A 16,357-nucleotide genomic window follows, 5' to 3' on the forward strand; every position below is an offset into this window, starting at 1 on the left:
TCCCATCATCAGCAGGTGAGGTCTGATCAGAAGATGAAAGAGCGCAGATCTAGCAGGGGCCCAGCCCTTGTGTACAAAAAAGTGCAGACGGGGGCAGATTAACCAGTGCAGGGGCCTTTAATGTCACAACCTTTGTACTGGATGAAACTGGCTTTACAATAATGTGTAACTAAGAAACAATAGAAGGGGGACCACGGCCTTAATTCCTGGAAAAAGGGTCCGTAGTATATAGAGGACCCCCAGTCACCACTGCTGCAGGAATGGTCCACGCTGACCAAAAACATCTGACAACCATATTTTACACATTAGGCAACCTAAAGTGAAATGTGGTGGAGGAGGGGGCATGGTTAGCTGCATTAACCAGCTTCACTCCAAATTCATCAATGTAATTTAAAGAGGCTCCAGTAGGGGGCGGCATAGAAAATCTTGAGCAGCATTTCCAGACAAAAGTGTTAGGTTCAGGCATCCTCAAACTGCGGCCCTCCAGCTGTTGCAAAACTACAACTCCCAGCATGCCGAACAGCCTACAGGTATCAGCCTACAGCAGGGCATTGTGGGAGTTGTAGTTTTACAACAGCTGGAGGGCCGCAGGTTGAGGATGCCTGGAAGAGTCTCCAAACAACCTGTGACTTTGATAAATGTGACTGAAAGTACAGTACGGCAACACAGCCTAAAAAAACAGGCTTCAAATCTCCCCTCATGATAAACTCTTCATTTCTACCTCCGTTCCGTCAGTAGCCAGTAAGATGTGACTCGGAGGATGGGGACTTACTGGCGGCGGCGGCGGCGATCTTGGCAGTAATCTGTGGGTTGACGTGGAGCTGCTGGACAGCGAGACCTGGAAATACTGGAGGAGAAGAGGACAGCGCCGTTATAAAGTTATAATCATCAATGAAGCTTCACTACTGTACAATGAAAGGTTCTGCAGATTTCTAATGGACTCTGTTTAGATTCCTCACCATTTTCAAAATCTCTGCTTGCTGGAACATTCTTGTTTACATACAGGAGCTGAACTCTCATACAGATCTAAAGGGTTTGTTACAATGTATCTTGCAGCAGAAATCTCTATCCTATCCTGGACTCTAGATTGAAATCTGTTGCCTACACTCATACACTGTAACAACACTCCTGCTCAGGAACAGCTGTTTGTTTTTTAAGGAGAAGAATTTATAGTTTTCAGTAAACTCGTATATGTTAAAGGGTCCTTCAATCCACCCCATACATCTCCACTACCAGGCTTGCGCCACATGACATCACATTAGGCCTCTTTCACATGTCAGTGAATGACAGACGTGTATCCATTGACTTGAATGTGTGTATTCACACATCACTGGTTTTCCATGGATCAGGGAGACACCACGTTAAAAACCACGGACAGAACATGGATGGGTTGCTGATAGGACACGCGCTGGAAAACCCTCTTCAGCCGCGCAGTGTCCGTGGAATACAGACGACACTCGGAGGACAAAGAACTGACACACGGACCAAACATGGATCCTTCACAGACATCTTCATGGAGGAGTCACTGACCGTCATGGATGTCATCACGGACGTGCGGGGGACCTCTGCATACATACCACGTAGTACAGGACCGCAATGTATCTGCTGCAGCTTGGGACGGCTCCAGATGTCTCGTGTACAGAGAATTCCTCCGCTGAACTCAGGAAGACATCGTTTATCGACAAACACAAACCCCAGATGATCTGACAGTTCATGGCAAATAATCCGCACTCCACAGGACAGATCCCAGGCGGAGGAGTCACAGGTCGCTCGGGTCAGTGGCACATTTGGCGCTATAATGCTGCTGAAATTCTTCACATGTCGTGCAACCGGACCGGCCGTCATTTTTTGCTTGCAAATATAAATGATGCCATCAGAGGAGACGCCGAGGTCGGAGAGGAATGAAACTAATTCAGAAATCATCAATGATAAGGCTGATGCCGCCAGTAATGGCCGCGTGTTCAGCCACACTTTACTGCGTGTTTTCTCCATTGTTGCAGATACAAAGGATCATTATAGATATGACTTTCCATGTTCATGTGGGTGAGCGGCAGGAATCCTCAGATCTCTGCGGTTTGCACTGCTGCGTATCCACAGGACTACTAACCCCATCGTCAGTCAGTGAGGCTAAGCCTTGCATTTTCTACCTGAAATAAGTGACCGACCATTTGTGTCACAGTGGATTTGGATCTGGCAGAAATCCAGGTGGAAATGCACCTGTGCGGAAACCCCAGTCACACTGAAATCCACGGGGAAAAATGCAGTCTGAACATACCCGTAAGGAAGCAGACTAGCGCCAGTCACATGGAAGCTGTGTGATGTGGCGGTGATTACTCTTTCATTGTTTTTCAATATTTTCCTGTGCAGATATTTTTTTTTTTGTGAACATAATTTTTTGTGTGTCTCTGGTATGTTTGATGGCTTCTGTAATTCCGTATCGTAGCGGATTATTCCTGACAGATTGTTAGGTCTGAGCCTGCCTCATATCTGTGCGCTACACCGACATCCCACCAGCAGTGTAAGCGCTCATGCACACAAACGTTTTTTGCTTTCCATATATACGGGCCATTCATTTCAATGGGTCCGCATCCATTTCTCCGTTACGTGGCCCCGCAAAAATTATGAGGCATGTCCTATTCTTGTCCGTTTTGCCGACAAGAATGGGTATTTCTATAATGGGCCTCCTGTTCTGTTCTGCAAATTGTGGAAGGCACACGGGCGGCATCCGTTTTTTGCAGATCCGCAATTTGCAGACCACAAAAAAACAGCACAGTCGTGTGCATGAGCCCTTAATGTACAGACCAGATTACTGATGTGATGTAGCGACACTCACCGTAGAAGAGGAGAACAAAGCCGCTTCCCCGGAGCATCATTCCACAGACGGATCTAAGAGAGAAAATACCAGATAGCGGTGCTCAATAATACAAGTACAACATCACAGGGTATATACATCTGTGCAGTGCTTTATAATACCGCCATACAGTGCAGACAATAAAGCTTTATAACACCTACATATCACAGTGCAGTGCTTTATAATACCGCCATACAGTGCAGACAATACAGCTTTACAAGAGTTACATATGATGTGCAGTGCTTTATAATACCGCCATACAGTGCAGACAATGCAGCTTTATAACACCTACATATCATGTGCAGTGCTTTATAATACCGCCATACAGTGCAGACAATGCAGCTTTATAACACCTACATATCATGTGCAGTGCTTTATAATACCGCCATACAGTGCAGACAATGCAGCTTTATAACACCTACATATCATGTGCAGTGCTTTATAATACATGTTGCAATCTCAAATATTTAGGGTAAAATATAACTAAATAGTTAAGATTTATTCTTTCAACTAATTTACTGGGCTTTTTATTGGAATCTAGGGGGAGGGGTCGTTATGGGCCCAAGATTCTGAACCTTCAGCACAATACAGGGGCCATTGTTCCCCCGTCATTTATATCTCATCACGGGGCCGCAGCTTCACTGACCCAGATATACGCCCCATAAGACGGGGCCCGGGGTAGGAGCTGGCCACAGGCCAAAGATAAAAGTCAAAGCCGCGTCCACCTGCCAATCCCACCCCCGATAAGATTTACTCCCATCATCCGCTTCCCTTCATCACGCCGTTACCCCTCTGATAATTACAGAGCGGAGGCACAAACAAGGTGTCAATTAACCTCTTCATGTCTGCTTACTCTTCTACCGACGTCCTTTCATCTGGTTATATGTGAGGACAATTCCAGCTGAACCCAGCTTTCCCGGATCCCTGAACGGCAAACGTGTCCAGTTCTGTCACCTCATGCCCAGGACAGCTCCTGTGGAAATAGCCATGGCAGCCACAGTCCCACGTGGGTTATCACCCAGCTTTCCCAAACCCCTGACTGGCACCTCTGTAGTGATGCACCCAGCACCCTGTACCGGAGTATAACCAGGCACGTGCAGATGGAGATAAAGCCGGAGCCGTCCTAGATAGGCGTGAAGGTGACCATACTGCACACGTCTATTACATATACACTACCGGAACATGAGAGAAGAACAGCTGGAGAATGTAATGCGACTGAGTGGAGACTGACACAGTAGAAAGTGCTGGCGGTTCTTGGTCAGTCCCAGCGGTTATAAGAGGCCACTTGGCGCAGGTTACAGGGGATTTGCGTCTCTCCAGCCTCTCACTGCTCTGAAGTTTCTGTCTTTATCTCATCAACATGATGAAAGGTCACAGGAAGACGTCCTCCATCATCATCTTCAGCAGTGAAGTCTCAGACAACAAGACAGAACACGAGTCCGGGGGCCATTACTGTCCTGTCCGAAAATCCCTGCAGCCACTGACGTCCCCAGGACACCAGCCGCAGGTTCTGGTCCAGAGCGCTCCATCCAGCAGAAGACCAGACCCCAGGATGTATCCACATGACAGGATTGGATACACAGCGCTCCATCCAGCAGAAGACCAGACCCCAGGATGTATCCACATGACAGGATTGGATACACAGCGCTCCATCCAGCAGAAGACCAGACCCCAGGATGTATCCACATGACAGGATTGCATACACAGCGCTCCATCCAGCAGAAGACCAGACCCCAGGATGTATCCACATGACAGGATTGGATACACAGAGCTCCATCCAGCAGAAGACCAGACCCCAGGATGTATCCACATGACAGGATTGGATACACAGCGCTCCATCCAGCAGAAGACCAGACCCCAGGATGTATCCACATGACAGGATTGGATACACAGCGCTCCATCCAGCAGAAGACCAGACCCCAGGATGTATCCACATGACAGGATTGGATACACAGAGCTCCATCCAGCAGAAGACCAGACCCCAGGATGTATCCACATGACAGGATTGGATACACGGAGCTCCATCCAGCAGAAGACCAGACCCCAGGATGTATCCACATGACAGGATTGGATACACGGAGCTCCATCCAGCAGAAGACCAGACCCCAGGATGTATCCACATGACAGGATTGGATACACAGAGCTCCATCCAGCAGAAGACCAGACCCCAGGATGTATCCACATGACAGGATTGGATACACAGCGCTCCATCCAGCAGAAGACCAGACCCCAGGATGTATCCACATGACAGGATTGGATACACAGCGCTCCATCTAGCAGAAGACCAGACCCCAGGATGTATCCACATGACAGGATTGGATACACAGAGCTCCATCCAGCAGAAGACCAGACCCCAGGATGTATCCACATGAGAGGATTGGATACACAGAGCTCTATCCAGCAGAAGACCAGACCCCAGGATGTATCTACATGACAGGATTGGATACACAGAGCTCCATCCAGCAGAAGACCAGACCCCAGGATGTATCTACATGACAGGATTGGATACACAGCGCTCCATCCAGCAAAAGACCAGACCCCAGGATGTATCCACATGAGAGGATTGGATACACAGCGCTCCATCCAGCAGAAGACCAGACCCCAGGATGTATCCACATGAGAGGATTGGATACACAGCGCTCCATCCAGCAGAAGACCAGACCCCAGGATGTATCCACATGAGAGGATTGGATACACAGCGCTCCATCCAGCAGAAGACCAGACCCCAGGATGTATCCACATGACAGGATTGGATACACAGCGCTCCATCCAGCAGAAGACCAGACCCCAGGATGTATCCACATGACAGGATTGGATACACAGCGCTCCATCTAGCAGAAGACCAGACCCCAGGATGTATCCACATGACAGGATTGGATACACAGAGCTCCATCCAGCAGAAGACCAGACCCCAGGATGTATCCACATGAGAGGATTGGATACACAGAGCTCTATCCAGCAGAAGACCAGACCCCAGGATGTATCTACATGACAGGATTGGATACACAGAGCTCCATCCAGCAGAAGACCAGACCCCAGGATGTATCTACATGACAGGATTGGATACACAGCGCTCCATCCAGCAAAAGACCAGACCCCAGGATGTATCCACATGAGAGGATTGGATACACAGCGCTCCATCCAGCAGAAGACCAGACCCCAGGATGTATCCACATGAGAGGATTGGATACACAGCGCTCCATCCAGCAGAAGACCAGACCCCAGGATGTATCCACATGAGAGGATTGGATACACAGCGCTCCATCCAGCAGAAGACCAGACCCCAGGATGTATCCACATGAGAGGATTGGATACACAGCGCTCCATCCAGCAGAAGACCAGACCCCAGGATGTATCCACATGACAGGATTGGATACACAGAGCTCCATCCAGCAGAAGACCAGACCCCAGGATGTATCCACATGAGAGGATTGGATACACAGCGCTCCATCCAGCAGAAGACCAGACCCCAGGATGTATCCACATGAGAGGATTGGATACACAGCACTCCATCCAGTAGAAGACCAGACCCCAGGATGTATCCACATGATAGGATTAGATACAGCAGTTCAGCAGACAGCTTCGCACCATAGGATTAGATACACAGCTCAGTGACAGTATCACACAGGATGAGATACACAGCTCAGCAGACTGTATCACGCATGATCCGATTAGATACAAAGCTCAGGAGACAGTACCACACAATAAGCTTAGATACATTGTCCACTATAACCCCAGACACCTCAGTCTATTAACCCTGTGCAGGCGGCCAGCTCTGTGGCAGGTCGGGCAGGACATTGAGGCATGAAGCCAGCAGACATCAGGACGAGTCCACAAAACTCCTCCAAACTGTGAGATGAAATGTCCTGCCCGGATGTCACACCTCGCCTGCTCCTCGTGTTATCGGAGACGCCACAAGTGTCCATTATCAGGAGCACGCGGCGTCCCGGGTACACAAGACAGTGCCAGGAACTCAGGTAAGAGAGAAGGACTGGAGGAGACTCCACACATGAGCCCCACATCATGCTTTATACTCCAGACACAACCAGAGCTGCATCCACAACTCCGAGGATACGTCAGGTGCAACACAAATGTACAACAATGTGTAAGCAAGGACTGGCCCTATTACACGGAGCGAATATCGTACCGAATCTCGTGCACTGGAGTGAAGGAGAATCGCGTGATGTAATAAGTATGAAACAAAGACCAGCGACAAATCGCTTGTTTCTCTTTCAGCTAAAAACATTATCGCTCCTCGTTAATAGATCCGTCCGTATAATATGGAGTCGCCTTCTCGCTGACGATCCCGTACCACTCTCTTGACCAAGCATCATGTGATTTAAAAGAGTAACGAGCGCAAGTATGAAGCATTATCTATGTCTATAATAAGCAAAACTTTTGTCGGTAACAAGTGGCTACGCCTTTGTGACGTGTATGACCTCCGACCTTTACGTGGTGGAAGCGGGAGAGTGAGAATCGCAGGTAAAGATATGGAGAACTAATAGAGAGGCCATCATATCCGCTCTTCACTGCTGCAGTGGGGAAACTATTGTGCTCGCTCTGGGGTTAACATGGTAACGCCAACACACCGGACAGGATCTCTATGTTGGGATTACCATGGCAACCCCAGAGCAAGCACAACAGTCCCACTGCTGAAAGGTGATAAGAAAGTAAAAAAAACTCAAGTGTCAACCATTTTCATTACAAATCCGCTGTGTAACCAGTACCATACCCCGGGCCACAGGTACCACTGGGCAAAGTAACGGCAGGTATTGTGCGAGACATGCGGCTGTCAGCACAGAGCATCATGGGTAATACAAGGATCTTCTCCTCTGTATTATCACAAGCTCCATCTCATCAACCCCGAATACTAGAGAGAAAGTCCCCATGAGAGGAGGAGAAAATACCAGCGGCAAGTCGCCCCCGTGACAATTCTATCCAGCTGGGTGATAAGTATGGCTGCCACCAAAGCTTCCCGGGGCGATCACCCAGCTTTCCGGACTTCTGAATGGTAGATCGTCCTGAAGACTAATATCAAAGGTGTCTCCAGAATTTAACGACCGTCAGAAAGACAATGGAATCTGCTGCCCCCCCGGGGGTCACACATCAGTGGTAGCTGACGAGACGTGAGACCGACCACATCCACGCCTGACACCTACACAGGCCGCAGGGGAAAGGTCAAGGTGTCAGCACTTTATTTTACAGCCTGGAGCTTAAGAACCTGAAAGGAAGCGACTGAGGCTGAAGGGAAGATTCAGAGCGGACGAGCCGGCACCATGAGGACCTGCTGGACAGAGCCGCCGCTGATCTCCCCTGAACAGGCTGCCGATACATGTTCTGAACGGGGACCGAGCCCCTAAGGGTGACGTTCGGGAGGTACCGAAAATATTATTACCTCGCTGAACACACAGGATAGGATTAGATACAGCAGACAGTATCACACAGGATAGGATTAGATACACAGCCCAGCAGACAGTATCACACAGGACAGGATTAGATACACAGCTCAGCAGACAGTATCACACAGGACAGGATTAGATACACAGCTCAGCAGGCAGTATCACACAGGATAGGATTAGATACACAGCTCAGCAGACAGTATCACACAGGATAGGATTAGATACACAGCTCAGCAGACAGTATCACACAGGATAGGATTAGATACACAGCTCAGCAGACAGTATCACAGAGGATAGGATTAGATACACAGCTCAGCAGACAGTATCACACAGGAGAGGATTAGATACACAGCTCAGCAGACAGTATCACACAGGAGAGGATTAGATACACTGCTCAGCAGACAGTATCACACAGGATAGGATTAGATACACAGCTCAGCAGACAGTATCACACATGATAGGATTAGATACACAGCTCAGCAGGCAGTATCACACAGGATAGGATTAGATACACAGCTCAGCAGGCAGTATCACACAGGATAGGATTAGATACACAGCTCAGCAGACAGTATCACACAGGACAGGATTAGATACACAGCTCAGCAGACAGTATCACACAGGACAGGATTAGATACACAGCTCAGCAGACAGTATCACACAGGACAGGATTAGATACACAGCTCAGCAGACTATCACACAGGACAGGATTAGATACACAGCTCAGCAGGCAGTATCACACAGGATAGGATTAGATACACAGCTCAGCAGACAGTATAACACAGGATAGGATTAGATACACAGCTCAGCAGACAGTATCACACAGGATAGGATTAGATACACAGCTCAGCAGACAGTATCACACAGGATAGGATTAGATACACAGCTCAGCAGACAGTATAACACAGGATAGGATTAGATACACAGCTCAGCAGACAGTATCACACAGGATAGGATTAGATACACAGCTCAGCAGACAGTATCACACAGGATAGGATTAGATACACAGCTCAGCAGACAGTATCACACAGGATAGGATTAGATACACAGCTCAGCAGGCAGTATCACACAGGATAGGATTAGATACACAGCTCAGCAGACAGTATCACACAGGATAGGATTAGATACACAGCTCAGCAGACAGTATCACACAGGATAGGATTAGATACACAGCTCAGCAGACAGTATCACACAGGATAGGATTAGATACACAGCTCAGCAGACAGTATCACACAGGATAGGATTAGATACACAGCTCAGCAGACAGTATCACACAGGATGGGATTAGATACACAGCTGAGCAGACAGTATCACACAGGATAGGATTAGATACACAGCTCAGCAGACAGTATCACACAGGATAGGATTAGATACACAGCTCAGCAGACAGTATCACACAGGATAGGATTAGATACACAGCTCAGCAGACAGTATCACACAGGATGGGATTAGATACACAGCTGAGCAGACAGTATCACACAGGATAGGATTAGATACACAGCTCAGCAGACAGTATCACACAGGATAGGATTAGATACACGGCTCAGCAGACAGTATCACACAGGATAGGATTAGATACACAGCTCAGCAGACAGTATCACACAGGATAGGATTAGATACACAGCTCAGCAGTCAGTATGACACAGGATAGGATTAGATACACAGCTCAGCAGTCAGTATGACACAGGATAGGATTAGATAAACAGCTCAGCAGACAGTATCACACAGGATAGGATTAGATACACAGCTCAGCAGACATTATCACACAGGATAGGATCAGATACACAGCTCAGCAGGCAGTATCACACAGGATAGGATCAGATACACAGCTCAGCAGACAGTATCACACAGGATAGGATTAGATACACAGCTCAGCAGACAGTATCACATAGGATAGGATTAGATACACAGCTCAGCAGGCAGTATCACACAGGATAGGATTAGATACACAGCTCAGCAGGCAGTATCACATAGGATAGGATTAGATACACAGCTCAGCAGACAGTATCACACAGGATAGGATTAGATACACAGCTCAGCAGACAGTATCACACAGGATAGGATTAGATACACAGCTCAGCAGACAGTATAACACATGATAATTAGATACACAGCTCAGCAGACAGTATCAGACAGCAGTGTAATGTTCATGGAGTTTACATTATAAGATTCCGTACAATTAGTCACAGCAGTCACTTACCGCACACAGTGGGTCGGGCAGGTAGGTTCCCGGAGGTCTGGTGTCGCAGTGAGGACAGTCCTGGCAGCAGCACCGTCCCCTCAGGACTCCAGAGCAGCGACTGCTGGAATGAGGAGCTGGATACACAGGGGAGGAGGAGGAATGGGAGGGCGCTGTGCTGACAGATCGGCTTACACCTCAGGTGTAGTCAGGAAGGGTTAAACATATAGCAGGACATGTTACATGTATGACAGAGCACCAACTCCACCATCATCCCGCCTGCACACTGGGACGGTGGGCTTATTCACACGGTCAGTATTTGATCAGTATAACTATAACCAGAAGAGGGTCCAAAACCCCGAACAGACGCAGATATTTCCATGACCTTTTATCTCTTTAGGCTCCACTCCTGTTTTTGGCTTACAAATACTGATCAAATCCTGATGAAAAAACTGACGAAACTCTGACCAAGTGAAAGCGCCCGATCCCACAGGTCAGATAACCTGCACAGAAAACTATTTAGTGAGATGGAGCAGACGGCACGTCCGGGCCATGGAGCTCGTCCCAAGATCAAAGTCTGTATAAGGCTTTTTTGGCTCATTTGCTATGTCCATTCAAATCTTCACATTTTCAAGATCCCTGCTTGCTGTGAATGATTAGAAACATTATTCTTTACCACTTAGAGGTCGAAAACCCATCCTGACCCAATTCTACTCCTCCAGCTGAGGGTTTGTTACAATTGTACCCAGTCTAGACAATCAGCATCACAAATCTCTCCTGGCATGAGAGTTTGCTACAATGTGTCAGTGCAGGTAACATGTATCAGTCTGGGGTCCAGGCTGTTTATATCACAGAGGACTGTCTAGACTGGATACAACTGTAACAAACACTCAGCTGTGAGACGCATTAGATCAGGAGGCGTTTTCAGCCTCGGGATGTAGACAAGGTATGTTTCTATTCATTGACAGCATACAGAGATCATGAAAATGGGGAGGTATTGAAATACAAAGTGTATTAGAAAGAAAACTTTTCCTACAATTAATAAAGCAAAAAAAAATCAAGGCATGACGCTCGGCGACTTGCCGAGCACTTACCGTATGTCCTGCTCTGACACTTACCGTATGTCTGGGTCATTCACGATGTTCACACTTTGCTGCAGTGAATGTTAGATTGTAGGTAACTGGATTTATTATGTCCTCACTCATCCGGCAATGCAGATTTCACTGCAAGTTTTAAAGTAAAGAAAAGCTCTACCTGCTGCAGCCGCCCCCCCCAATGTGATAAAGGAGCTGTCCAGTAACAAATATTCTACAGCTTTCAAATCAGCTCCTGGATATGAATTATTCTATAAAATTAGAATAGATTAATTCAATGAAATATATCTGTATAGTGCAACCTGCTGTTTGCTCCTACTCTGATTTCTCTGCCCATGACTGAGGTGGACGCACATGCTCTGTTCCATCCTTTTGCAGCAGACAGGACACAACCCTTGGGCGGACAGCTTGAAATTAATCTAGGAGAGAAATTGGAGCAATAAATGTGGAGATCTGGACCCATACGAGGTACAGGCTGGTTCTGGTTGAATGCCATGTACTTACAGTATATGATGTCTTCATTTTTTACATTAATCATAGCATCACCCCTTTAAAGGGGCCTACAATGGGGCCATTCCTATGCATGTTGTCATTTGCGGGCCCCCGCAGGTGCTCTGGGGGTTTCCTCTGCTATAACCAGACGGAGCACAACTACCCCAGTGTGACTGCGCCCCTATTATCTGTGCCCCCCTCAGTATCAGAAAGCAGACAAGCCAGCTGATAGCAGCGGCTTCCTACAGGTGCTTTCATCCTCGGCTCCTGAGGTCTTCACATATTCTGAATTCCTCTGTGGACTGACCTGAGGGCTGAGAGGAAGCGGGAGATCCAGGTGCCCCTATGACTGCGCCAGTATGGAGCGCGTCTATGTGGTGGGGACGGGGTTATTACAGGGAAGGAGCTGTCCCAGCAAATCCTACAACTCAGAATGCAGAGCAGATACTTCTAGATACATTCGGGGTCCTTTATTAAGACCGACATTTTACCCGCTGCCCATAAAACCCCCTGCGCTGGCGCATGATACACCTCTACATAACTTAGGCTCCTCCACCGCCGGCCTAAATCTATGCCAGCGCCCTTGCTGACGTAGATTTACATCCATTTTCTACGACTATGGCGACATTTGTCACAGTAATGTCGCGCTGCATATTTTATATAATGCTAGTCTATGGTGTCGCAAGAAAAGGATCCAAGGTGGATTTTGTGTGACTGTCGTATCTAGGCTAGCATTATAAAATATGTTGTGCGACAGACAGGTAGCCCTAGCCTAAACCAGGCGTAGAAAATGATCAATGAGACAGCCCTCACCTCACCCGCCATACCCCTTATTTTAGAAAAGTCGCAGATTCGGATGTAAATGCCCTTTCTGACAGAATCTGCAACAGATTGGCGTATATCTAATAATAAATGACCCCCATTATTTCTTAAACTCCAACCACATCAAAAGCTGCAACAAGAACGCTTCCGGTTACATCCAGAGCTGCATTCATAATACTGCAGTCACATCTAGCACTCCATCCACAATTCTGTGGTTACATGTCTGAGGCTAGGTTAACACGACGACATTTTGTCGCACCAATTCAAGATGGATTTTTCTGCGACTATCGCAGCATGTCGCATATCGCAGTGCGGCACCATAGACTACCATTATAAAAATTGTCGCACGACACATGTTGCAGTGTAGTTGTGCCCTATGTGTCGCGCGACACATGTTGTCGTGTAGACCTAGCCTTATACTCCAGTCACATCCAGTGCTGCGAACTTTTGTAAATGACTGGTACCACAATGCACAAAGACACATCATACACTGTATACCTACTGCACTGGGGGGCTAACAGGAAACCACCAGACTGTGAACACAGCTTTGGCTGTGACTGGAGTATAATGATACAAACAGCATACATAAATGCACCAGAACCCCAGCATGTACAGGGGACACTATCAATCTACCTGCAGTCAGATGCCAGAACCCCAGAACTTACTGGGACTCCACTAAAAATCCCGCAGGACTGAGGTAACACCAACTTTGATGACTCATTAACCGATACAAAAAAACTAAACGGTCATTTCCTCTGGTGCGACCCTGACCCAGGACGTATCGACTCTTTAATGTTACCCACCATAGCGTGACGAGGACCTGGGGGGGGGGGGGCAAGGTGCTGGAATCAGAAGCTGAAGGATTCATCGACCTCGCATCCGTCCCCTCCAGCACTGACACCATCAGACCGCGGCTGTACACAACATTCTACAAATATAAGATTTAGTTTCACGTCTTATTTTTTTTAAGATCTCAGTTTGCTGTCCGTGTAAAAAGTCGTTACATCTCACAACCACAGACTGTAGCGGTGTAGGACTGTGCCCATGCACTGCCAGGTGTAAACCGCACAGGGACTGGTAGATGCGGGCAGTGCGGGGGGGGCTGGAGCCGTGGGGAGTAGGTAAGTATAAATCTTCTATTTCAGGGGCCGTGCTGCAGGAACTTGTCAAAAAATAATTTTTACCGGAAAAACAGCAACATTTCCTTCCTGCCTTCTATTCATAAATCAGTGTTTTTCTTCCCTGCAGAGGACGGGGCTCACTGGTTATTACCTCCTCCTGCCCCCAGTGATAGGGGCCCTGCAATAACCAGTAAGCACTTTCCTTCCCTGCAGAGGACGGGGCTCACTGGTTATTACCTCCTCCTGCCCCCAGTTATAGGAGCCCTGCAATAACCAGTAAGCACTTTTCTTCCCTGCAGAGGACGGGGCTCACTGGTTATTACCTCCTCCTGCCCCCAGTTATAGGGGCCCTGCAATAACCAGCAAGTACTTCCTTCCCTGCAGAGGATGGGGCTCACTGGTTATTACCTCCTCCTGCCCCCAGTTATAGGAGCCCTGCAATAACCAGTAAGCACTTTTCTTCCCTGCAGAGGACGGGGCTCACTGGTTTTTACCTCCTCCTGCCCCCAGTTATAGGGGCCCTGCAATAACCAGTAAGCACTTTCCTTCCCTGCAGAGGACGGGGCTCACTGGTTATTACCTCCTCCTGCCCCCAGTTATAGGAGCCCTGCAATAACCAGTAAGTACTTTCCTTCACTGCAGAGGATGGCGCTCACTGGTTATAACCTCCTCCTGCTCCCAGTTATAGGGTCCCTGCAATAACCAGTAAGCACTTTTCTTCACTGCAGAGGACGGGGCTCACTGGTTATTACCTCCTCCTGCCCCCAGTTATAGGGGCCCTGCAATAACCAGTAAGCACTTTCCTTGCCTGCAGAGGACGGGGCTCACTGGTTATTACCTCCTCCTGCCTCCTGTTATAGGAGCCCTGCAATAACCAGTAAGCACTTTCCTTCACTGCAGAGGATGGCGCTCACTGGTTATAACCTCCTCCTGCTCCAGTTATAGGAGCCCTGCAATAACCAGTAAGCACTTTCCTTCACTGCAGAGGACGGGGCTCACTGGTTATAACCTCCTCCTGCCCCAGTTATAGGTTCCCTGCAATAACCAGCAAGTACTTCCTTCCCTGCAGAGGATGGGGCTCACTGGTTATTACCTCCTCCTGCCCCCAGTTATAGGGCCCTGCAATAACCAGTAACTACTTCCTTCCCTGCAGAGGACGGCGCTCACTGGTTATTACTTCCTCTTGCCCCCAGTTATAGGAGCCCTGCAATAACCAGTAAGCACTTTCCTTCACTGCAGAGGACGGGGCTCACTGGTTATTACCTCCTCCTGCCCCCAGTTATAGGAGCCCTGCAATAACCAGTAAGCACTTTCCTTCACTGCAGAGGTCGGCGCTCACTGGTTATTACCTCCTCCTGCCCCAGTTATAGGGGCCCTGTAATAACCAGTAAGTACTTTCCTTCACTGCAGAGGATGGTGCTCACTGGCTATTACCTCCTCCTGCCCCAGTTATAGGGGCCCTGCAATAACCAGTAAGTACTTTCCATCACTGCAGAGGATGGTGCTCACTGGTTATAACCTCCTCCTGCCCCCCAGTTTTCGGGGTCCTGCAATAACCAGCACTTTCCTACACTGCAGAGGACTGGGCTTACTGGTTATTACCTCCTCCTGCCCCAGTTATAGGGGCCCTGCAATAACCAGCAAGTACTTCCTTCCCTGCAGAGGATGGGGCTCACTGGTTATTACCTCCTCCTGCCCCCAGTTATAGGGCCCTGCAATAACCAGTAAGTACTTCCTTCCCTGCAGAGAACGGCGCTCACTGGTTATTACCTCCTCTTGCCCCCAGTTATAGGAGCCCTGCAATAACCAGTAAGCACTTTCCTTCACTGCAGAGGACGGGGCTCACTGGTTATTACCTCCTCCTGCCCCCAGTTATAGGAGCCCTGCAATAACCAGTAAGCACTTTCCTTCACTGCAGAGGACGGGGCTCACTGGTTATTACCTCCTCCTGCCCCCAGTTATAGGGGCCCTGCAATAACCAGTAAGTACTTTCCTTCACTGCAGAGGTCGGCGCTCACTGGTTATTACCTCCTCCTGCCCCAGTTATAGGGGCCCTGCAATAACCAGCAAGTACTTCCTTCCCTGCAGAGGATGGGGCTCACTGGTTATAACCTCCTCCTGCCCCCCAGTTTTCGGGGTCCTGCAATAACCAGCACTTTGCTACACTGCAGAGGACTGGGCTTACTGGTTATTACCTCCTCCTGCCCCCAGTTATAGGGGCCCTGCAATAACCAGTAAGCACTTTCCTTCCCTGCAGAGGACGGGGCTCACTGGTTATTACCTCCTCCTGCCCCCAGTTATAGGGGCCCTGCAATAACCAGTAAGCACTTTCCTTCACTGCAGAGGATGGCGCTCACTGGTTATAACCTCCTCCTGCCCCAGTTATAGGAGCCCTGCAATAA

General features: G+C 48.5%; 1 protein-coding gene across 2 annotated transcripts in view; it reads right to left on the minus strand.

Annotated features, from left to right (window-relative positions):
• Positions 1-10,549, minus strand: part of VWA2 (von Willebrand factor A domain containing 2) — a 29,613-nt gene extending 19,064 nt beyond the window's left edge. The window contains exons 1-3 of one of the 2 annotated variants that reach the window (XM_044300039.1): positions 10,448-10,549; positions 2,834-2,886; positions 773-847 (exon numbers count right to left, since the gene is read on the minus strand). In XM_044300039.1, the coding sequence (XP_044155974.1) occupies positions 773-847; positions 2,834-2,873 (115 nt within the window). In that variant the 5' untranslated portion in view covers positions 2,874-2,886; positions 10,448-10,549. Of the gene's footprint in view, positions 1-721; positions 741-772; positions 848-2,833; positions 2,887-10,447 lie in introns of those variants that run through there. The other variant, XM_044300040.1, reaches the window with a different exon arrangement.
• Positions 10,550-16,357: the final 5,808 nt, after the last annotated feature.

The sequence above is a fragment of the Bufo gargarizans genome, chromosome 6 (assembly GCF_014858855.1).
Source record: "Bufo gargarizans isolate SCDJY-AF-19 chromosome 6, ASM1485885v1, whole genome shotgun sequence".
Taxonomy (NCBI): domain Eukaryota; kingdom Metazoa; phylum Chordata; class Amphibia; order Anura; family Bufonidae; genus Bufo; species Bufo gargarizans.